At 37.7% G+C, this 25,175-nt stretch overlaps 1 protein-coding gene across 1 annotated transcript in view; it reads left to right on the top strand.

The window, feature by feature from the left end:
- PIG-L (phosphatidylinositol glycan anchor biosynthesis class L) overlaps window positions 1-20,982 on the top strand; it is a 38,578-nt gene extending 17,596 nt beyond the window's left edge. The window contains exons 4-7 of the mRNA XM_083140664.1: window positions 2,120-2,219; window positions 10,281-10,411; window positions 16,518-16,668; window positions 20,646-20,982. Of these exons, the coding sequence (XP_082996790.1) occupies window positions 2,120-2,219; window positions 10,281-10,411; window positions 16,518-16,658 (372 nt within the window). The 3' untranslated portion in view covers window positions 16,659-16,668; window positions 20,646-20,982. The remainder of the gene's footprint in view (window positions 1-2,119; window positions 2,220-10,280; window positions 10,412-16,517; window positions 16,669-20,645) is intronic.
- Window positions 20,983-25,175: the final 4,193 nt, after the last annotated feature.

Genomic DNA, 25,175 nt, shown 5'->3' with positions numbered 1-25,175 from the left:
GCGACTAAAAATTTCAGCTTGTCGGTTGTGATCTCTTGCTGTAATATTGCCGTTTTTTAAGTTTTAGTGTACGAAACTTTCAAGTTCAAATTGCAGTACAGCGTAAGTTAGCAAATTATTTTCTTTTATCAACGTTGTGAACATTCTATAGAATCAGTAACAATTTCTTTTCTTACTCTTTGTCCCCCAACCCACCCATTTCCAGCTTTCTCACATAATTTAGCGATGTTTTGAATACAGTGGTGCTCAGCTTATAGACTTATTGATTTGCTTTATTTTACTTTGCATTTTGTGCCACTTTTGACTAATTTGCAAACATGGTGATGAATGATGATATGATGAAATTGATGAATGGACACGTACAAACATCCTAGTCCAGTCCGGGATTCGAAACCGGGACCCCTGGCATCGTAGCGCAATGTGCTAACCACTCTGTCACAGGGGCTGGCTCAGCTGCTTATAGTATCCACAATTACTAGTAGGTGGTTTTCGGGTGCCTGATTTTCAGACCTGGCGCCTAGCTCTGAAGTAAATTTTTCGAGCACTGGTCATGTGGAAAACAAAGAGAACGCCGCAGATGAAAGGAAAGTTCTCTGAATAGAACCCATCAATTGGTAAGAGAAAATTCAAGTGTATTTCTAGTTATTCCCCTACTTGGCAGAGGTACTGGGATTGAATCCTGGACTGGGCAGGGGTGTTCCTTACGAGTGTACCTTCAGCAATTTCATCATGACCCAATAATCCTCAACACCGTGATTAGTAGAGCCTGGATTTTTATGTAATATCAAAGTACAAAATATGTACAGAAACATGTAACAATAATTGATAAAATATGTACTTAAATATGTAGTATCATAGAATATGTAATATTAATAATAATCCAGTATCCAAGCAATATCAAAATTCTGCTAGATAATTATTTAATTTGAACATGTTCAACGTAATTTTAAAGACAAGTTGTTCAAATTAAAATTTGTATCAAATTTATAAACTCAAAAAAGCAATGGAACGTGCATATATTTAAGAAACCAATTTTGTCAACTATTAATTACTTTTCATAAATTATTGTAGAATATGTAAATATATACAAGAGCTCTTCATATAACTTTCGAAAGAAATTGTAAAAAAAAAAAAGCATCTACAGAAAGAACAATCGAATGAAAATGCATATCTGATTTTGTACTTTTTTGTACAAGGGAACATATTGTGTAACTCGCTACGTACAGGAAAGTAACTCTCTTGTCCACTGATGCCAAGTTTCTACGTGCTTTGGCTAAACCTAAAAGCGAAATGAAAATATGTAACCAGAAGGTGGGGGGAGGGGGAGTAACTCCAGCATCTTTTGATAAATAACAATTCCAGTTTTTTTTTATTAATTTTTTTTTTTTTTTCAGCCTGTCTTTTGACTTAACAGTGAATTTTAGGTGACCGTAAGCACTATGTATCTCATTGATTAGAAAACATGACATCACATGAGCTACAAATTTTCTTCATCATGTTTCAGAGATGGAAAATATAGGAAAAAGGATCCAGATAGGAAAAAATTGCCGAAATATGTTATTTCATGTAAAGTAAATTAGCACATATGTAAAAATATGTAACATAAAACTTATGAAAAATGATGTCTCTTACATAATTTGTTGACATTTTCGTGCTCAAGGTATGTATCTAGAAAGGAATAGAATATGTAATTACATATAATTCCTAGCTCAAGTGATCAGTCAAAGGTGACAGAAAAGTGACGCCAAATAACAAAAAATAATCAAATCATTCTTTTTCCGGAAATAAAAAGCAGAACATCCATTGGCACCTACAGGGAAGTGGGGATGTTGGACAGAAAGAAAGTTATGTTCACATCTACTCAATCAAGAAATGTAATCTAATTTGGTCAAACCACGTAAAAATACTTGTTAAAAAACTAAATTCCAAAACATTTGCACTGAGGATATTAAAACAAACACTTAATACAAATTCTCTAATTCAGGTATATTATGAAATGTTTCATTCACTAATAAATTATGAAACAGACTTTTGGGGAACTCACCGGCAAGTTTAGAATCATTTAGAAAACAAAAGCACCTATGTGATTATTTTCAATATAGTTATTATTTATTTTCAGGTCATTACCTTCGATAAAAATGGTGTGAGCAACCACAAAAATCACATTTCTGCATTTTATGCCACAGCCTGTTTGTGCATGGGGCAAAGACTTCCATCAGGTTAGTGAATGAACTTAGATACTACTAAAAGAGCATTAAAAGCATTAAACATACATCAAATATTAACTATAATGCATTCTTTCCAGTCCCAGAAGACCCGGATAAATATTAAAGACAAGTTATACAGGTTATTCAAAATGATTGTTGGGAGTTTTAATATTGTTTTCTGAGCAAGTCATGAAACATTTGGCATTTATAACCACACCAATTGATGGAGACAGTTGCAGTTTTCTTTTGTAATAGGCAGTGTTATGGGCGTAACTTGGGACCTAATTTTGAGGGGGCAGAGTCAGACTTGGGCCTAATTTTGAGGGGCAGAATCAGACTTCAGACTAGTTTTAAGGGCCTAATTTTGAGGGGGTAAAATCAAGCCTTGGGACCTAATTTTGTGGGGATAAAATCAAATCTGGGGTTTAACTTTGGGGAAATAGAGACTACAAGTTTTCTATCCCATAAAAACAGGATCCAGGATTATTTGCTAAATAATGTATTATTTATAAATTATTTAGTAAATCACAAATATTACTCTTTTTTTACTTTGCTCACTTGTAAATTTCAATAAACCTAAACATTTTTTGGGGGGGGAGGACAAGTAACCCCCTTGTCCCCACCAAGTTACACCTATGAGCAGTGTCTTTTTACTTATGCATTCGGCCGTTAGGATTCAGGTTTTTACAATATCTTCATCACGGCTGTGAGAATCCTTTTTTTGCCTTGAATTCTATCAAAGTTAGTCAGTGTCATTGACTGACACACTTCTCTGAAAGTCTTCTTTCGATTGTGATCCTCAGGTGTTAAAGCTCAAAGCAGCATAGGTAATATTGCTTCGTTCTTAGTCGCTTTGGTTTGCCGAGTTCTCTATAATTTTCTAGGACTCTGTTGGAAAGCCTTTCTAATGTGGCCCACTTCTTGTTCTGGTTTTGCCATTACGCAGGCACCCTGTCTCCTGAAACAGTGGGTGTCACTCTTGATGTTAATTTTTTGTTGGACAACAGCATCTTACTGACTGAGTATGATGAAACTCAAGCATAAAAAAATATCTTATCAAAGCCGTGACCCACCATCTTGTAAACCCTGACTCCTAGTGGTCAAATGCATAACTACAAGACACTGCCTATTACAAAAGAAAACTTTGAGTGTGTCTCCATCAATTGGTGTGGTTACGAATGCCAAATGTTTCATGACCTGCTCCTTGACAAATCATTTTGAATAACCCTGTATATTTAGTGGTTTTTTTTCAGTGATTTTATCATCAGTCTCTGTACTAAATAGAGATACACTAAAACAGGAAGTTGTGTATTGGTCAGAATTGCCCCCTATTCCTGTTGTTACTAATGATTAAATATGAATTGTTCAGTTCATTTTATATTTATCCTGACCTTATACAATAGATATGACGAACAGGTTGAATTCAGCTGATATAGTCTAGAAGCCATTTTATTAAATTATCATGATAAATTTAACAATATTATAATTTATTTTGTGTTGAACAAAGTTGAGGCTGTAGTAATGACAAGGATGGATTAAATAGATGTAAGATGTTCTTTGTCAAACTCTTATTATTCTATTACATTTGTCAGTTTTTTATTTTTAGGTTGTTTCATGCCTGCTTTAATGTTCTATTATTATAAACTTTCTAGTATTCTTATTGTTATACATGCTTACAGCACATATACATTATGTACCAAGAATTGTCCAAAGACTAAAATAAGACATTTTTGATATCGCTACAACGTACATTTTGTTTGGTATGTATCAAAAGCTGTACTCTTTGCGGATGGCTCTCACCAATTTGCAGGTAACAGCAATTGAAACTCACCCCATTTCTGCAATGTTTTTTGTACACACTGCGCCAGATAACAACTGCTGTTTAAATTCTTCAAAATGGTATGAAATTGGGTTTAGGTCAGGAATCAGCAGGGGCCATGGCATTGAACACTCATCTTTTGAACCATTACATTTCAAGTGCAGTTTTGTTGCAAAGTGCATAGTTATCTGGATAAAAGTAATGCTCAGTTTCATAGAACTTCCATGGTGTAGGAGCGCCTGATTGTCCGGAATGTTAAGGCCCTGAGCCACTTTCATGGCACCAGTGAATCAAAATCCATACCTGCTGAATGAACCCCATACAACTACTTACTACAAGACACACTGGCAAGAGATGCACGCCAGACTGTCTCTGATTCATTGCTCCATAGAATCATTTTCCACTGATGAGTTGTCCATTTCACCATGGACACAACATAATACTCATGTTACTGGACTTCAGATGCAGTAAAATATTAATATACATCTACAACATGCTTGCAATCCACGTACCTGTTTGTTTACTTCTATTAATTTCAGTAACCATTGTCACCATCCACATTGGAACTTGTACTAGTCTGCTTCTTGGGTTTCTGGTCTGTGCTGTTATGCCAATGGCTTCGAAAGTCCGCCTATACAAAGAAAGGTCTTGAGGAAACCTTCCGCCCCAGTTCAAAGGGGGGAAAGCGGTGTTGCTACCTGTTGCTATACCCCTGATTTTTGTCTAGTTGTCCACGACACCTCTTCCTGTCAACAACCCCCCCCCCCCCCCTTTCGCTCACATTTCAGGGACAGGCAGGAAATCGGAGACCCATTCACTTGCTACGTGGCTGCAACCATTATGCTTCGCCGTGCTTGGCTTTGATGAGGGTACCACCTGTTTTGAAAATGACCCAAAACTAATGATTTTACAATGCAGAATACAATGAGAATTCCCCCACACCATGGCAACTGGACAAAGCCGATTGGTTGAGCGGTTCATGAGACCCTCCATGGCTTTCGACAGAAAAGACAAAAATAGAATTTTCAAGTCTGTTCTTAGCCGGAATCACTGTAGGTGCACTGTTGTGAGTTTTTATGGTAAATCCTCAGAGTTTCTAGTGAGAAGGATGTGCCTGCATAGCCTGACACAATTTCTTGATGTCTGGTTGTGCACTTGAAACTTTCAAGCAGAGATTTGGCTCCAAATTTAGTCTATTATAGGGTGGCAGAGCAGCCTATAGGTTTAACATCGCCCGCTTAATAAAGAAATTTATTATTATCATTAATTTATTATTTTATTTCAAACTAATATTTCATTTCAAAACATGAAACAAAGATAAGTGTCAGTGACAAAATCAGCCTTATTTTCCTGTTGAGTGTTAGAGCTATGAAGTCCGAAAGAATTAGGTCTTCTCTACACACATGCAGCAAAAGTGTTGTCATGTGTGTATTCTTGACATTTCTCTTCCGAGCTGATCGCGTACCTGCTACAGTTTGAGAACCACTGCTCTAGGACATATCGGTGGGTACCGCTGCACACGGTTACCATCTTTCAGGATCAATAACTTTTGTACCGTTACAGCTATCACAAAACTAATTACAGCATTGCATTTCTTGGAAAATTCTAATGTCCTTTTGTTCTTGGTCTGGAAAAATCCGGGAATTTTGTTTTTTTTTACGAAATTGTAGATGTAATATGCCTTGCACTGACAATTCGCACCATACACCCCTGGGTTATCCAGTGGATCAAGGAAGTATAATTTGTGGGTGATAAGTCTGCCGACTATTGTAGTTGCGGACTACATGAGTTACGATGTGGTTGGTGATGGTGGTCACCAAAATTAGTCGAAGTACAACCTTAGTGACAATGAAGTTCGACCAGTCACAAATATAGGAGTGCGTTGTGAATGAAGGAGAACACATGCATATGCTGAACATATTTTATTCAGCAGGCTACATGGAACAAAGGAAAACATAAATTTCCACACAAAATGAAACATTTTCGTCCATCTACACGTGACATTGAAGTTCGACCACTGTTAGAGGGGATCCTGTTTACCATGGTGTGACGCCGCCCCGTCGGCGTATAACTGTGGCAATGCGTCGGTGCATGCTGCGGACGAGTCGTTCAAGGTATTCCACATCGATGCGGTGCCATTCCTCCTGCAGGCAGGCGATAAGAGCAGCCACTGTCGTGGGTCCCCTCTGTTGCACACGTCGCTTAAGAACACGCCACACATTCTCAATGGGCGAGAGGTCGGGACTCGATGGTGGCCATGGCAGAGTTCGCACGTGATGGCGAGTCAACCATTCTCTTGTCAGCCGCGCTGTATGAGGCCTGGCATTGTCATGTTGAAAGATGAGATGCCGCCTGTGGAACAGGTGCCTTCGCACTGTGGGAAGATGCCGCTCCAGTATGCGTGTATAGGCGTGTGCATTCACAATGCCCTCACAGACGTGTAGTGGGCCAACCCCAGATGCCGTCATGCATCCCCATACCATCACTGACGCAGGTTTCTGTACCCGACGTGCATAACATTTTGCTTCATTCTGTTCCTCCTTCCGACAAATGACTGTTTTCCGTATTTTCCCGTACACAACATTGAAAATGGATTCGTCCGTCCACAAAACCCTGTTCCACTGCCGAAATGTCCATCCCCGGTACATTCGTGCCCACCGTAGTCGATTGCCTTTGTTCAACATGGAAAGGAAGGGTTTACGTTGAGCCTTGTACACTCGGTAACCGCATCGCTGTAGGTAACGGCGAATGGTTCTGGTTGACACTTGAATGTGAAAGCGTTCTCAAGTCTACAGTCGTAATTCGGCCACAGAAACATGATTGTTGGTCTGGATATAGCGCCTAAATATCCGTAGGTCACGCACGCTCAGCAGGCGTTATCGACCGGGGGCCTTACCTGGCTCTGTAGTACCCATATTTTGGTGGTGTTTGATGATGCAGTGGACGGTTGACTTGGGTAAGTTCAGTTGGCGCCCTATTTCCCGTTCACCGAGTCCATCCCGTTGCAACTCCACCACTCTTCTCCTCACGGTGTTGTCAATAGGTTTGTACCTGGCCATGGTGATGATGCACTGCGGTTCCTCGGTGCACAGCACGCGCTTATATACGGCGGACTTCCTTATCGTGTCCGTGACGTCATGCTTCCGTCGAATGCGCCACTATCTGGAATTTTCCGTATGGGTCTGGTGCCTGGTCGAAGTTCAATGTCACGCGTATAGTTCCCCGTTTTCGTTCGTTACGTGACCTTGGGTGCAACATGCTGGGATCACGATTCTTGCCTGCTCACACGCCTCCTCTTACACACATGCGTCACTTCTGCGGGTCACCCATTCCACCGCCTATGCCTCTGCATTTCATCACGTATTTCTTTCTGGTCGAACTTCATTGTCACCAAGGTTGTAAATAAACAGGTATGCAGATACTTAAGCACGTTGCAGGTGTATATTAATAAAACACCATTTGAACATGTCCCACCTTGTTCATTGGGGCGATGCTCAGATTGTGTGCCACCACTATTTCAAGGAAACCCAGTGAGTGGAATTCTGTGGATAGCGTTAATGTCAGGGTGTGTACTGGTGAAGAAAGCCAAGAAAAAGTAAAGAAATCAACAAGTAGGTCAAGACGTCAGTAAAAAATCAAGAAATTATACTTGTGGTGAAGAATTTTTGCTATCACAATAACTGATTTGGTTTCTTTTACTTCACTTTTCTGCTCCTTTCACTAATTGCGAAGATGGGGATGAATGGTAGTGAGATGAGATGGATGAAGGGACAATCACAAATACAGTAAAACCTCGTTAATCTGGACTAATGGGGGGGGGGGATAAGTTGACCGGTTTAACAAAAGTCCGGATCCAGATTAACTGAAATAACCTTAAAGAACAGTAGAAAGTTAATTAAAACTATGTTTATTGCAACAAAACATGTTTATTATGGTGTATTTAAAGGGCATAGGCCTAACTACACTATACAGTACAGTACAAAGTCTGCAGGAAACAGAATTTCATCAGTGGTTGACTGCCTTTTCTTGCGGAAGTTCTCTTGTTGACTTCTAGCCACATTTAAAACTTTGCATTGTTTTTTTTTTTGGCCTGTCTGGATTAACGAGGTTTTACTGTATATTGGGATGACAACAGAAGCCCCACATAAGATTATATTGGCTGCGAATCCAGACGTCAGAGCCTCGCTAGTCTACCAAATGCAGTTCAGGATGTATTAATAAATAAAGCGTCTAATTCTCTTATTAAATATAGTTTCATCTTAACTGGCCTTTTGGTAGGGATTTTTCATTAATTATCACATCAACTATTGATTTTTAATACTCTATTCGTGTTATGGAACTTTAGACACAGTAAGATATTAATATACACATGAAACATGCTTACATATCCACATACCTGTTTATTTGATTCAGTTAATTTTGGTAATATGTGCGTTTCATGTGTACATTAAGGCTACGAGGAACAGTTTGAGTGACTAGCCAGACATTAGGTTCTGGAAAGACCCTAAAGCACCCCTTCCCCTCCGACCTTTCCGCAGGCAAGCTGAAGAAAGAAAGGCCTCTGTGTTTGGATGGTTGGAGGAGAGGGAGAAAATTTAGCATTATGCTTATGGGAGTTTTGTTTTACTTGTTCTCTTGGGAATATCAAACTTCTGATGGTGTAGAAAGACACATGAATGGAAAGAGGACACAGAGTTTATTTGTCATTGGCAAAATGGAAACGCTTCCATTTGATTAGCTGTAACTTGAAGTTGTTACATTTTTTCTTCATAAAAGTGTTGTTGCATTTTTGCTTCACAAGGATAAGGTGTGTGTGTGCGACAGATTTTTTTTTTGGATCGGGATGGAATCAGGATGGGAAACTAAATCGGGAAATTTTCGGGATGGGAAATGTTTGAAATTTCCTGAAGCTCTGGAAATCTCAAATTATACATATCATTTTCACCTTAAGTTATTGTTTTTGCATTTCTGGAATAAAAACTAACAATTTCCGATAAGTTCCAGACACTTGCAATGCAGAAAATGTTGAGAATTAACGACTTTTTTTAAGTGACCATTCGGTATTTTCCGACTGCTCGGTATCCCGCACACCCCTATTTATTCATGAAGAACATTGTGTCTTGCTTGAAAAAACACTTTTACTTGCAGCATTTGAAAAAAAAAAAACAATTTCATTTGCAGCATTAGGAGAAATTCATACTATTTTTCTAGTAGTGCTGCTTATTCTGACAGTACTGAATAAACACACACTTAGTGCAAAACTGTCACTGTTCACCTTAAAATAATTGAATGCTAGTTGTGTAGTGAAAGCATGTATGGACACGTCACCTCTCTATCTTCAACTACTATGGTGAGATGATGAGGTTAGCTTGCATTCTGCTCTCCATTACACCTGTGTTATTGATTATGACAGTGCTGTTAGACAATTCTTTGTTGATGATGTGTGGTGGCACATTTTAAGATACGTGAAGAACCTAACTGTTCTCAAAAGATAGGTTATTAACATATTTCAGGGTTGCTACGTGTCTGGAAAACGAAAATGTCAGGGAATTTGTCTTGTCAGGGAATTTTGCAGATCGTCTGAATTTTATGTACATTTTGGAGTCTGCAAGAGAAAAAGTTGCAAAACGAACAAGCAGTTCACTTCCACTTCTGGATTCGGTTCTTGTGATTCCACTCCCAAAAAAGATTGTTTAGAAACTTGTTTCTTTCGTTCTTATGATTCTCAGTCTTGTGCAAAATTATGGTTCCTTCAGATTTCTGTAATAAATTTTCACTTTTATAATACTAGATATTAGAAAGAATATAGAAGTAAAACTTGCAGTCCAGATATCTGATTGATAACTAAAGTACATTGACAATATGATCATAATTATCGGAAAGGTTGGTGAAGATGAGGTTATTGTCTATTACTTTATAGATCTTGTTTAACAGTCTTGTTGGCATTTCCTATAGAATTCCTATATGCAACGAAAATTTCTCCAGATGCTGTGTAAGCCAAAAAGCAGCATTTTCTACGATGCTATGATGACAAACATGTCTGGAAAAATTTCTTTTTTGGACTGAAAAACCTGGAAATGTCAGGAAATTCATAATCAAAAACTCATAGCAACCCTGTATTTTCTTTTATAAGAAGGCTTCTCATGTACTTTTCTTGACACATGTAGAACTGTTTGCTGTATTTCATGCATGTTTCTTGCGAAAGTGCACTGATTGATGTCAAGTTGAACATCCATTCTGTTTGTCTTTTACAGGTTGCAAGGCATATGCCTTACAGTCAGTCAACATCCTGAGAAAGTATTCAATTATCCTTGATGTGCCTTTGAGTTTTATGCAGTCATCAATATTATTTGCAGCTTCATTATCAGAAAGGAGAAAAATTCAGGTATAAAGTGAATGAAAATATACATGTAGATTTCGACAATAATATTTAGCATTAAAATAATAATTGAGCATTAGATTAATAGTAAGCAATACAAACTGCGATCTACTTTTTTCTTTGCATACGTGCATTGGATGGGTAAGAGAAGAACGAATATACACACATTAACATTTATTTATTATTTAACAGTATCCCAAATACAGTACATATCCATTTTACATTAGTAAACTTTTTTGGTGGACACATGTGCATTCTTCTTCCATTAATTTCCATTATTGGGAGGTACAATGTATAAATTTCACCTCCAATAAAAGCTCTATCTTTAAGAAAGAAAACAAAACACATTTTGTATTAAATACTTAGAAATATGGGCCATGTTTTGAACTTTTACAATGTAGAAATCTTCTACAATGAATGGTTAGTATTTAACATAAATTTAATATCAATAGTTATCATTGATGTTAACATTTTCTGTTTCGTAGATTATTAAATTTTCAATGATAATTTTGTATAATTTGCAGCATAAAAGTTGTGATTTTTTAGAAAAAAATTATGTGTTTATCAATATTCAATATATTGCAGGTATCACACGAGATCTCACTCTTGATACTTACTTGCACCCCATCCTCACCTCCACTGCTCACTTCCTCTTGTCATTATTATCTTTAGAGTGAAGCGAATATTCTAATCCCGGTTATATGCGATTCTAAGTGTAAGTGATTAGCTAAACTATAACGACATTCTTATACACATTGAAATTCATGGCAAGTTAATAAAACAGAATTATCATCCTTTACCATTTAACACCTGTTTTTACTCTTTCTGATGAAGATCGTTACTTGCAGGATTGAAACATCAATTTTATCCTACTATTGTACACTTCAGGTATGTCTTCTATTCTGTTTCATTCTTACACACAAGTTTATATACATTATATACTGTAATAATTTGTGATTTTTTTTGTGAAAAATCTGCAAAAGTAATGTAATTTTGTTTTTATGAAATTTTGTTACAAAACAAAAAATAATTTACGTGACAGTGAATTTGGAAATTGTTACCTCTCCAGTCAACAAAATACACTGTTGAGACAAACAAATGAAGATTAATCATAATAGTTTGACCAACAATAAGTTCAACAAACTATTTGATACACAAGTGTCTGTTGTACTCCTTTAGGCTTGCTAATGCAAATGAGAAGTTTTTGAATGAGAAGTAGTGAATAATAATAATATGTGCCAATTCATTTTTGTGTGGGAATTAATTTGTGAAAATCACAAAAATACTTGAGAATTGTGGATTTAGTATTTTAACATGCTCAGGAATGTGAGTCCTATAGAACAGGGATTACCAAAGTGAAGATCACAAGCTACTGGTAGCTTTCAGGGGCTTGTAAATGGTTGGCTACTTCAGACTGCACTTGCTTTTGCTGTAGCCTTGTTAAAATTTTGAGAAGCGATAACAACAGTAATCCTCTGATACGCTAAAAATCATTCCTGACATACAGTCAAAACTTGACATTGATCACGGTTATAAATATAAAATTATTCAATTTTAAGGTACTAGCCAACAAAGCTGCAAAATAGAACATTTACATGTCTTGTCATTGATGTGCGTCAAATATAAGTATTTGTGTAATTACGATAGTTCTAAAGATAAATTTTGGTGGACCAATATACGAGGGAAAGTCAAAATTTATCTGCACTTTCACCATAATTTTTTTTTTAGGTTGGTCACACTGTCTTCAGCGCTTGCATGCTGAAAGGTGGTACTCTTGTGGTTACATGGTCAAGGTTTCATATTAATCACTACATTTTTCTTTTGTAACAGATTAAACATGGCCGCTCTGCTGCCAGTGTGCACCAAGGATGAACAGAGATCAGTGATCCAATTTCTTTGGTCTGAAGATGTGTTAGGGGCTGAAATTCATCACAGGCTTTCAGTACAATAAGGGGACAGTGCGGTGCAGCATAGAAGTGTGTATGAGTGGATCGAGAGGGTTAAAAATAACCAGAGAATCAAGAAGCAAGAGCAGGACACACATCAACCTCCACCAATGATGGGAAGATTCAACAAGCTGAACAGATGATTCTGACAAACCGACGCGTCACATCGATGAGGTGGCGTTTTCTCTGCAAATTAGTCATCAGTGGCATACCCAAGGGGGAGGGGGGGTGTTGGTGGGGGTTATAATCCACTTTGTCCCAGTATTCCTAAAGAAAAGAATGTCAAAGCTAGGATAAGATGGTAAAATGAGGACCGACTACTAAAAACAAGTTCCAAAATTCTGGGCACATCATTGTTAGTCATGGTTCTGTATGCGAAATCATCCACAACAAGCTTCAGATTCCTGATCTCTGCTTTCCCTTGGTGCACACTACCAGTGGAGCGTCCATGTTTACTCTGTAGTAAAAGAAAGAAAAATGGAGCGATTAAGATAAAATCTCAGCCACTGTAGTAGGGCAAGTCAAAAATTATCTGTACTTTGCTCAGTCATTAGGGCATCATCTGACTACCATGCGAGAGGCCCGAGTTCGATCCCCAGCAGGGGAGAACTGGGATTTTTTCCACCTGTTCAAGCGGCTCCGGCGCCCACCCAGTGGGGTACCTGGAGGAAACTGGGGAGTAAAGGCAGCCAGGGGCATGGTGCTGATCACATCACCCCCAGCTTTGGCCGAGATTAAGAAAGTGTGGGACCCTAACTCCACACCCCCTATACGCCTTCATGGCATGGTGCAAAGCACAGGGGAGCACTTTACCTTTTTTTTAATGGAGCGATTAAGATAAAATCTCAGCTAAATAACCATAAGAGTATGGTGAAAGTACAGATATTTTTTGACTTGCCCTAGTACATTGAATAATAACAACTCAAGGACACATAAATTAACTTGAATGTAGCAGTTAATCTAAAGAAATTTTAAGATCTAATATTTTCTGATGTTAAAGGTTGTACAAATCGTCACGTGAGAACCAGAGAATCGTTACTCCAAAAATGCAGTGTTCAGTTTCTTAACTTATCTACTTACTGTGAAGAATTATTTTTCTTGTAGTCTATGTTATTACAAGCATAAAAACACAATTTTTCATTGTGAGGTTTCAGGAGAACACACGCTCCCTTCATCAGACATTTATTTTTAGTTTGACTAAAGATACAGTTATAACAATGGTTAAGAATTTTTTAAATAAAAAAGAGAATCCGTTATACAATGGATGTTGTCAATGTTACATTATTGTAATATAGCAACATAACTGTGAAAAAAACAAGCAGTCTGTGTTATTTTTATTTCAGATAAAAATTTTGATCACATTATTTTTATTAAAAGAAATATTATGAATCCCAAATATCAGGCAATTCAAAATCATCATTACTTTCACAGAGTTTCTTGATGTTTTCTGTTACATTAAATTTTAAAGATGGTGGCTAACTCCACTTATGAAAAAGAAAACTCCATAGTGGGTCTATGTTACCATTTCAATTATTTAATTTATTCCAATGTTGTTCTGCAATGAACGAAGCTTCCCAGACATTCATATCTATGTTTCCCGTTACTCTTTTTATAACTCTTCTCTTTTTAATCAAATGTTTCTCTTCGATTAGTATCTTTAGTCAAACTAAAAATAAATGTCTGATGAAGGGAGCTTGTTTTCTCCTGAAATGTCATAATAACCTCAAGATAAAATACAGCAATAAGAGTCTGTGTGTAATTTCGATCTTTAGGAATGATTGTCTTTATTTTCTCAAATTCCAGTGTTCTCACTGTCCTTGCTGCACCCGGATACTCGTTATCTTCAATTGGCTCCCATCCTTCATGTGAAACACCTGTGCCATTCAAATACATGCGTACGGGATAAACAATTGTCCCCATACACTTGGCTGCAACATGTGAATTATTTCCATAGCAGCTTTACCCAGGCACGCACAAAACATGATGTTTGCTCTTTGTTCCATGTTGAAATCACGATTCATTTTCTCGACACGAGCCCACACTCAACAATGCTGCATGTGGCAATGTCACCCAAGGTCAACGAGATCTGCACCGGTTGTTCGTGAGATACACCTCACTTGTTCGCACGCACAGTGGCACCACCTACCGAGGAAAAGAATCAGTCTCGATTTCAAATTGCCACACTGTGTATGTTTTATTGCCCAGTCCTACAAATAGAATAATTTACTTACATATTATTTGGTCTAGGAATTAATTTGTGCGGTTGTTACGCACACATTGAAGCTGTAGTTCAAACACAAAATACATAAATACCTTAAGAAAAATATTGTCCATCGCGAGCCACCACTTTCGCCCATCTGTCAGGCAAGTTATGGATTCCGTGGCGAAAGAAGTCTTCATCCTTTGAAGCGATCCAGTCAGAGACCCATTTTTCGATATCTTCTGAAGAAGTGAACCGCTGTCCAATCAAATCGTTATTCATACAATCGAACAAGTAGTAGTCCGAAGGAGCAACGTCTGGTGAATACGGCGGGTGGCGTAAAACTTCCCATCCAACATTTTCTAAATAGGTTTTGACCGGTTTTGCAACATGTGGGCGAGCGTTATCATGTTGAAAAATAAGTTTATCATGTCTGTTCTCCCATTCTGGTCGTTTCCTGGCCAGAGCTTGCTTCAAACGCATTAATTGTCGTCGATAACGTTCTCCAATAATAGTTTCACCTGGTTGCAGCAGCTCATAGTACACCACACCTTTCATATCCCACCATATGCACAGCATAACCTTTGCACAGTGAATATCTCGTTTCGGTTGTGATGGACCTGGTTCACCTGGCTTCACCCAGGCCTTTTTTCGTTTCGGGTTCTCGTAATGGATCCACTTCTCATTGCCAGTAACAATGCGATGCAAAAACCACTTTCTTTTCTGTCTTTGAAGCAGCAATTCGCAAATGGTTTTTCGTCTTTCAACGTCTCTGTCTTTCAATTCATGTGGAACCCAATGTGACATCTTTTGAATCATTCCCATGGCTTTGAGGCATTTGGAAACTGTTGTTTGATCAACGCCTAATGCTTCTGCAAGTTCTTCCTGCGTTTGACACGAATCCTGATCGAGCAATGCTCTCAATTCTTAGTCTTCAATTTTTTTTGGCTGTCCAGGTCGCTCTTGGTCTTCCAGGCCGAAATCACCACTTCTAAACCGTGCAAACCACTTCTGACACGTTCGCTCAGCTAGCGCATGGTCACCATACACTTCCACCAAAATACGATGACTTTCGGTAGCACTTTTCTGCATGTTAAAGTAATGAAGCAGAACACTCCGCAAAAAACACTTTATCTGGCACGAACTGCACCATGTTCAGTTGACTACAAAATGCTGTTGTTGACGCGTCAATCAACTGCCCTATACTACGAACGATGCGCGCTGACAGGAGTTTTCAACGCATGTGTGGCTACACGGAACTGTGGGACGATACGCTCGTTACGCCATCTCTTGTCCAGGCGCACGAATTAATTCCTAGACCAAATAAAAAAAGTTTTGTGAAGTAAGAAATTATTACACAAAGTTCAATACAACGTGGATACCTCTCCATATATTTTCAAATGTGAGAAGAGCTCCATGACTAGGGGAGTTTTGTTATCCCTGTGATTTTATTAGTTTTTAAACAGCATTCACATCTCTGCACCTTGTGCCTAATTACTTGCATTTATTTTGCCTCTGTTTGTTCATGTGTGCCTCAATTTTTGCGTATGAATGATGAAGGAGTTCTTTTGGAATATTAGCCGCATAGACTTCTGAACTTTTGAAAGCTAATGCTACTCTTATTTTTCAGGTGTTGAATTGAGAAAGCAGAGAGCATTTATAGATTTAGAATACGTGTATTATGTCAATTAAAAAGTGTTAAAGAAATGATGAAATAAAGTGAGAATTATTTGTTTGAAAATTCATCCCTTCATTGCTAGTTTTTGAGAAACTGCAGGGAATAATGTCATTTCATGTTGTGTTTATACTCAGTGAGGTTAGTCCTTCACAAACAACGAAATGAATGATAAGCTACGACTAATTCACACAGTTGTATACACGAAAAGTTGTGCAAGTGTGAATGCATGATTACAATATATCATTGCTATCAGTATGTCTAACGTATTTAACTTATTCTTATTTGTAGAAAGCCATGGCTGCACATAAATCACAGTATGTGTGGTTCAGGAAACTTTACATCATCTTTTGCAGATATGTTATGATCAATACATTAGAAGAAATAAAGCATATTGATTTGGAACATTTGGATGACTTAAAAGAAGAATGAATTGTTACTTGTAAGTACATGTTTGAGATTGTAAATTAACTAATTATGAATAAATAATACAAGTGACTCTTACATTTACTTTCGTTGGTATTTCTTGCACAGATTAAGTTTTAACACAATATTTGAATTGTTCCTCACCTGATGAGATAACAAGAATTGTAAGCTGAAGTTTGGTTGGGAATACCACTACTATTCCTTGGCTCTACAGCCCTCTGAGAGCCTTGGCCTCCTTCAGGATCTTTGCCCATTCTTGTCTATCTCCTGCTCTCCTCCCCCTGTTTCTAACTTCCAGCTCTTTCAAATCCCTCTCCAATCATCTCGGTCTAGGCCTTCCTACTTTTCTTCTTCCTCCAGGTCTACCATCCAACACTTGTTTTAACAATCTGTCTTCATCCATCTTATAATTGTAGTCTTCGTCATCTAATACCTGCTAGTATGTCCAAGTCTTTCTACCGGGTGTTTCAACAGAAACGCCATGATTTCAAATAACCCTAAAAAAATATTTAGTATATTCAGAATAATAATTTGTAAATCTTATGATTGACAAAAGTCTAAAATTTAATTTAATTATTTTTTTTATCTGTGTTTGTCAGGTGTTTGTAGTACAGTAGTACAGTATTGGAGGACAGGAGACTTTCACTCCAGCAGAAGATTCAGTTGGTGACATGGTTTATTGAGTCACGCTCTCTTATTTCTGTCCAACGACGGTTCCGGCTGGGGAATATGTGTCCTGGTCTTTGTCGGAAACGTTGTCCAATTCGTCAGAAATGCTTCCAGCAAGACGGAGCTAGGCCGCATACAACTGAACCTGTCCTGACCTTCCTTCACTCAAAATTCAACAATCGTGTGATTTCAAATCGCTACACACATTTCTTTCAAAATGGTTTAGAGTGGCCTCCTACTAGCCCTGATTTAAACCCATGTGACTATTTCTTGTGGGGTTTCCTAAAGCAGGAAGTTTTCAAACGAGGACCGCGATCACTAAATGATGCAATCAAACATCGAACAGTACTGCACAAGTTAGTCATGGAACCCTTTGTCAGGTATTTGCAACCCGGTGAGAAAAGTGATAACTCGCCAAGGTGGACATTTCGAACATATTTTCCATTAAACTTTTGGATTTTCTCTATCAGATTATGTATTTTTTTTCTTTTGTGTAGTTCTAATAAATATTTTTAAAATGCCATTTGAAATCACGGCGTTTCTGTTGAAACACCCGGTATAAATCATACAGTTCCTGGTTTGTTTTTATTCTCCAGTATCCATTCTCTGCCACTGGTCCATATACTCGTCGTAATATCTTCGATTTCCACTTATTTAAAATCATCATGTCACTTTCTGGCTGGGAATAGGTTGGTTTTTAGTGCATTTTTCTACAGGAATTAAACTATTTAGGATAACCTTGTGGTGAAATATGAGTTCCAGCCCACCTGCTGAGGACCTCCCTGATAACGCACTGCTACCTTTGTCACCTTGTAATCAAGGGGTCCCGGGTAAATACCCACTGGAGATATATAGTGGTTCGGATCCCACTTTAAACTGTAGGTCCAGTCCTGATTAGCCTATCTGTACATAAATTGAACTTAAAACACCAAATCAATCAATCATCAGTGCTGAATAGAAGAACAGAAATATAGGTGCCGTTCAAAATCTACCTTAAAAAAAAAAAAAAATGATTACATGCCCATAACTGTCTACTTATATTATTGTGAAGGACCAAGTTATTTGTATTCCTTGGTAATAGTCTTTGGCTGAGTGTAACACTTCTCGCCAAATTTCTGACAATTTTCTCACTCAATGTACAGAATTGTTTTGGGCTGCCCTATGGCCTGCATCAATGATCCTGAAGTGATGTCCCTGTAGAGGATCGATTAGCTTCCAAAACAAATCACAAGAACTCATGTCTGGATTAGAAAGGATTCTATAGCACTTCCCAATCCCACCATTCAAGCAGCTGCACCACTGAATTTACAACATGGTGCCTTGAGTTGTGGTGCAGCACAATCAGATGTCCTGCCAGAAGTGTTGGTTGTTTCCGACGAATAGCTGGACGAATGTGATTCTCCAGAAAGTTACTGTAATACTTAATTTTCACGGTAACTCCCTTTAATACTGTATGACAAAGGAAAGATACCTCGTAGTAGTAGGCAATAATAAGCATCACCTTAATGTTAATGAACTTCGATGCAACAACAATCATATTCAACTCTATTGCAGTTTTCTGCTGTGTGCTAACGGAGAAGAAATGCACCATGTACTTGACATCATGATTTATATCAAACCACTTTGTTATTTACCAATTTCTAACTTGGCGACAATACCTCCAGAAGTGGAGGAATTAACTTGAATCTAGCAATTATTCTAAAGAAATTTTAAGATCTAACATTTTCTGATGTTAACCTTTACACTGCCGAGCGGGTTTTCGAAAGTAACCCCCTCTCTGGCTGCAGCCTTTGTGCGTGATTTTTAAATTTTTACACCTATTTCAGAAAAACGTTATATCTCTGAGACTATTTGAGCAATCTACTTCGACTAACTTTTGTTTTGCAGCTAGAACATCAGGGCATGCAACCGTGCAGGAATCAAAATGCCAAAGCCAATAAGAGGGGTTAAGTGGGCCGCGGCCCCCACCTTTCAATGGAAAAAATCATAAGAACGGGGAGTTTTTTCACATATTCGATAATGTAATGCACCCAGATACATGAAATGACTTTCATTCGGTTGGGAAAGGACCATTCTTTGAAAATAAGGCTAAAGTTTACCTCTCCTTCCCAAAATACCAGGGAAAGAGGGCAAACTTCCCATTTGTATGATTTTTTCATTGAAAGTTGGAGACCACGGCCCACCCAACACCTCTTATTGGCTTTGCCGTTTTGATTCCTGCACGGTTGCATGCCCTGATGTTTTAGCTGCAAAACAAAAGTTACCCGAAGTAGATTAGTCAAATAGTCTAAGAGTTATACATTTTTTTTGGTTTCGCCAAGGCCTTTTGGCGCGAATTTTAAATTCGTACACTTATTTGACAAAAAATGTTATAACTCGTAGACTATTTGACCAATCTACTTCGGGTAACTTTTGTTTTGCAGCTAGAACAACAGGGCATGAAACCGTGCAGAAATCAAAACGCCAATGCCAATAAGAGGGGTTGGTGGGACGCGGCCCATAACTTTCAATGAAAACATCATAAAAATGGGGAGTTTTTTCACATATTCTATAATGTAATGCACCCAGGAACATGAAATGACTTTCATTCAGTTGGGAAAGGACCATTCTTTGAAAATAAGGCTAAAGTTTACCTCTTCTTCCCAAAATACCAGGGAAAGATTTTTATGATTTTTTCATTGAAAGTTGGGGCCGCAGCCCACCGAACCACTCTTATTGTCTTTGGCGTTTTGATTCCTGCACAGTTGCATGCCCTGATGTTTTAGCTGCAACGTAAAAGTTACCCAAAGTAGATTGGTCAAATAGTCTACGAGTTATAACAATTTTTGTCAAATAAGTACAAATTTAAAATTCACGCCAGCTTCCATACACAACTTTGGAGTGGGGGGGGGGGGTTCCTGGATGGGTGGGTTTTCTTCCACATGACATTTCAAAGTTTTATCTGAACACCTGTCTGAAATTACAACCTTGCATACAAGTATGAAGGTGCTAAAAGCACATGAACTTTTTGATCAGCACGATGGGTCACCAGTGACCCATCGGCCGACTATGCCTATATTTTCTATGGGTCACATGCGACTCATTGGCCGAGTAAAGGTTAAAGGTTGTACAAATCGTCACGTGAGAACCAGAGAATCGTTACTCCAAAAATGCAGTGTTCAGTTTCTTAACTTAACTACTTACTGTGAAGAACTGAATTTGGAGTGCGATTTTTTTATTATTACCTTTCCTTTTTCGTAACATTTTATATCTACATTTGCCCCTTCCCCCCTTTCTCCCACTTACGGGTTGACAGTTTGTAACCTATTTCTATTTCTATTTCAGAACTTCAAAAGAGAAGATGCAAGTACTCCTGTGAAGGGTATCTTCGGAGAGACGAGTGAAGTCAAATGTGAAAGATTTACGACAGATGAAGGTGTCTACAGCCTTGCTTGGGATCTCCTTTGAGCAGATGTCGTAATCCATCCTTTGTTATATTTAAATAATAAGCTTGTAATGTGATAGAATTAATCAAAAAGAAATGTTTGAAAGTGGTGTGTATTTTGTTAATATGGTTGGCATTTTGTTGGTTACAGTGCATAAATACTTAAGTAATTTATCTTGGTGAATGGAATTGTAATTGAAACTGTTCTATGTTCTCTCGCAATAAATACTTATTCATAAATTACTTTCTTTTTTATTGATTGAAAGGAAACATACCTGTGGTTGAATATCATATTTTTATTGGCTAGTGTCAATAGTTGTACAAGTATCAAAAAATATAATTTAACATATTCCAGACATGCAATGCGCATACTTGCTCTTTGCTATACACTGATATTGTGAACGAACGACTGACTATAATTGCATTGCGTCTCTTGTGCACGTGTGTTGTAACCCAGAGTTCCAACCAACTCAAGCCCACGCGATCAAAGAACAAAGTCAGACATTTTGTATCCAAATGTGGGAGTTTCCATGTGGAAAAGCAGTGTTGCTACATCCCTGATTTTTGTTGTCATAGATTACAACTTAAAAAAACACTTTGATTGCTCTGGGTTTAAATGTTATGTTTTCTTTTTCTGAATTTTACTCATTCACAAGTTAAATGACATTGGTTGGTTCTTGATATTGTTAGCCTCAGGTTTTTAAATCCGATCCTGGATATGATTAAAATAATCTACAGGCCTCGTGTTCTCTTTGATTCCTGCATGAAATTATTTCGATGTTGTTAATTGTGCCTACACAATGGGAAATTTGATGCAACACTTTCTTTATGGTATGACATGCAAAGTAACAATTTTTACATTTGTTCTAATAAATAAGGAGGAGTCATAATAATCACTACACACAGAGAGGACAATTTTGAGAGATCAGTTGTACCCACTCAGCACACAAATGTCCGAAAGATATCCATTGGATATCCAGGAATATCCAAAAAGACATCCATTGCATATTCATTTGTCTGCATACGTGATATCCAGGGGATATCCAGAAATAGATCTGTTTTGGATATCAAGGGTACGTAATGTGGACATTATGCTTTGATTTAGACCTTTTTTTGTACATACTTTGCCAATTGCATGGACACGTTTTGGACTACATTTGGATCTTATCTGGACATTATTTAGATGTGGAAAGAACATTTTTTGGATCAGTTTTAAATGTTTTTTGGATGTAATTGGGATGTTTTTTGTACATACTATGGACATATTTTAGACTACAATTGAATCTGATATGGATATAACAGGGAAGTTTATTATTATTATTTTATAACTTTATTAGGGCACCATTTAGACATAAATAGATGTCTCCTGGACTGAATTATCTAAAAATCCTTAAGAAGTCGCATGTGTACAAGAAAATACTCTGCATTAGTTAAAAAACTTTTCTGAAACTAAGGGATTTCATAGATTTGTACACACATATTTGTAACATGCACTCCTTTCTCTCTTTCGCTCTCTCTCTCTCTCTCTTTCACACACACACACACACACACAAACAAACATACACCACTCATGGACGCAAACTTTCTCTCTCACACACACACACATATGCACACAAACACACACCACTCACGGATGCAAACAAACTCACACGTCTACACATCCGAAAAATATCTTATATTCACATGCATTTCCATGATAAGCAGAGTATAGAGAGAGCTTGTTCTTCACTGCTATGTATCGCAACTTCTTGAATTCAAACTGGCGTCAACCAGCGAGAGAGAATGCATTTGAGCACGCATGCGTGCCTCGCTGTATCACAGACAATGGCCAAACTAGTTTTCCTCTGAACATCCACGCGGAAGCTAATAATAGTAAATAACAAGACGCTCACCAACAAGGAAAACCTTCACAAGCTTCGGATTCACTCAGTCCTCAGGCGTAAAATACGCGAACTGAAAATGATGAGCATAGCTACTGTCTACGCTATATATAAGGAACAGGTTTTCCTGCTTAATGTTAGAATTGACTCGATTTTAATCTCGATTGTGTTATAAAGCTAAATCGAAATTTTCTGATTCTAAGAAAAAAATAATAAATCACTAAATAACAGGTAAATAAGTTTATAAACGCTAATGTTTCACAGGGGGAATTTGTGATGTGCCTGCATCATGGGATTTTGTTGGGGGGAGAAATTTTTATAGTTCAGTTACCAATTTCATATATCATCACACAAAAATGGGGTGGGGGTTTCTTTGATTGACTTGTTATTGATTTTTAGTTATGGTTATTATGTGCCGTTGTTCTACCTGCCTATGGTGATCATGGGATGGGATTGAAATGAAACACCACCTCTTTATGCCTTTAGAATCTGTTTGGAAAGGGTGGGGGGGGGGGGGGGAGAACGTGGTGTTCACATTTATACAAGGTTAATCAAGCAGACAAACTTTTAAGAATAAGGTTCAGCACACTAACAATTTTGAAAGTGGTACAAAATTAGGAAATAATAAGTTTGCTGCAACAACTTTGCAACGTCAGAAGTTATTATCATGTATGTAAAAAGTTATTTCAATCAATGTCAAAACTCAAAGTAATATATAATATACATTGCTTAAATATATCTGTATTATATTGTTCCGCAAATTTTGGCTGACCATAAAAAATATGAGAATAATTCGGCATAAGGGGGGGGAGGAATCTTCTGCCTTTTTGGGGGGAGTGCGTCATAGGCCTTGGGGCGGATGGACACTCCTGATGCTTCAATAAAATTATTGTTTGAATTCCACGATAAAGCATGAAACCAAAATATTTTGATCATTTTCTAATATCCAAAACACATCCTATTTACATCCATTGTTGGGTTCTAGCTATGTTTTGGATATCCAGAATTGGATGTGTTTTGGATATCCCATTTTGGACAAGATATAGATATGTTTTGGATATCCAGAATTGGACGTGTTTTGGATATGCCATTTTGGACATCCAGGATTGGACTTGGTTTGGATATGCCATTTTGGACAAGATATAGATATGTTTTGGATATCCAGAATTGGATGTGTTTTGGATATGCCGTTTTGGACAAGATATAGATAGGTTTTGGACATCCAGAATTGGACTTGTTTGGATATCCCATTTTGGACAAGATATAAATATGTTTTGGATATCCACAATTGGACGTGTTTTGGATATCTAGTTCTCGATATCCAATAGACGTCCACTGGATACCCAGAAATGGATATCTAATGGATATCCATAATATCCTTGGATCTGATCTTTACATTGTGGATATACAATGGATATCTTTTATCTTTTGGTGATTTGTGCTGTATTGGAAAGGTTTTTTAAAAAAATCTCTAGATAATGACTGGCTAACCATATTTAGAAGTCCATTTTCTGCACATAGTTTTCCCTGCCTCTTTTGTGTAGCAGTTCATAATTTTCTTGTGTTTACCTTGGCTGTTAACCCTGAAACGCCGAGGCTGATTTTCCAGGTATTTGCACTAACGCCGAGCATTTGTTCAGCAGGAAATTTGAAATTCTGCATGCTTCTAAATGAAATTTTATATTTAGAGGTACAAATGATGCCTCATTTTGTTCAGTATACTTTGGGCTATAATCGTGATGGAAAAATTGGGGTCTCGGGTTCGATACCTGGTGGAGGCACATAGTGGTTTGGATCCTACTTTAAACTGTAGGTCCAGTCCCGATTAGCCTTACTGTGCATATCACCAACTCAACTCAACTCGTGATGGAAAAAAAGAAAAATTCCGTAATCAGTTAGATGAAAAACAAGGGAAAGTAACGAAATTACACGAAATTTGAAATTCATCGGACACCCATGCAGCTACGCCAGGACGTGAATCTCCAAAAGGTACCCGCATAATGCCTGGTATGTTTGCCATTGATGTGGAAAAATTTATGCACTTATTGCTAATACAAGGGTCACTATTTATATTTTGAGCCTTGGCAACACTGATTGAAGTTAGGCACGATTTGACGTTTGCATGGAATCGTCTGGCATTATTGACCATAACGTACTTCAAATGTTTTGTCAATAGCTTGATTTGTGTTGTTTATGTTGCCTTGGAGATTGCGCGACAACAATAAAATGGAATTAACTCGTGAACATTTCCGTGCGATGATTTGTTACGATTTTCGACGTGGATTATCAAGACAAAAGTGCATCGATCTACTTACTTCTACATTTGGCGATGAAGCCCCATCCTTTGCCACTGTGAAACGCTGGTAAAACGAATTTAATCGTGGCTGCCTTTCGCGAAGGTCTTCCAAAATCAGTTGTTGTTCAAGAAAACATTGATGCTGTGCAAAACCTAATACTGCAAGATCGTCATGTGACATACTGTGAGATTGAGGCAACCATAGGCATTAGTTCCACCAGCATATATAAAATATTACATGATCATTTAGCTGT

Source organism: Lepisma saccharinum, chromosome 18, assembly GCF_977018435.1.
Source record: "Lepisma saccharinum chromosome 18, izLepSacc3.1, whole genome shotgun sequence".
NCBI classification, from domain to species: domain Eukaryota; kingdom Metazoa; phylum Arthropoda; class Insecta; order Zygentoma; family Lepismatidae; genus Lepisma; species Lepisma saccharinum.
The sequence above is the reverse complement of the archived record's forward strand: the minus strand, read 5'-3'. Positions and strand labels throughout refer to the sequence as shown.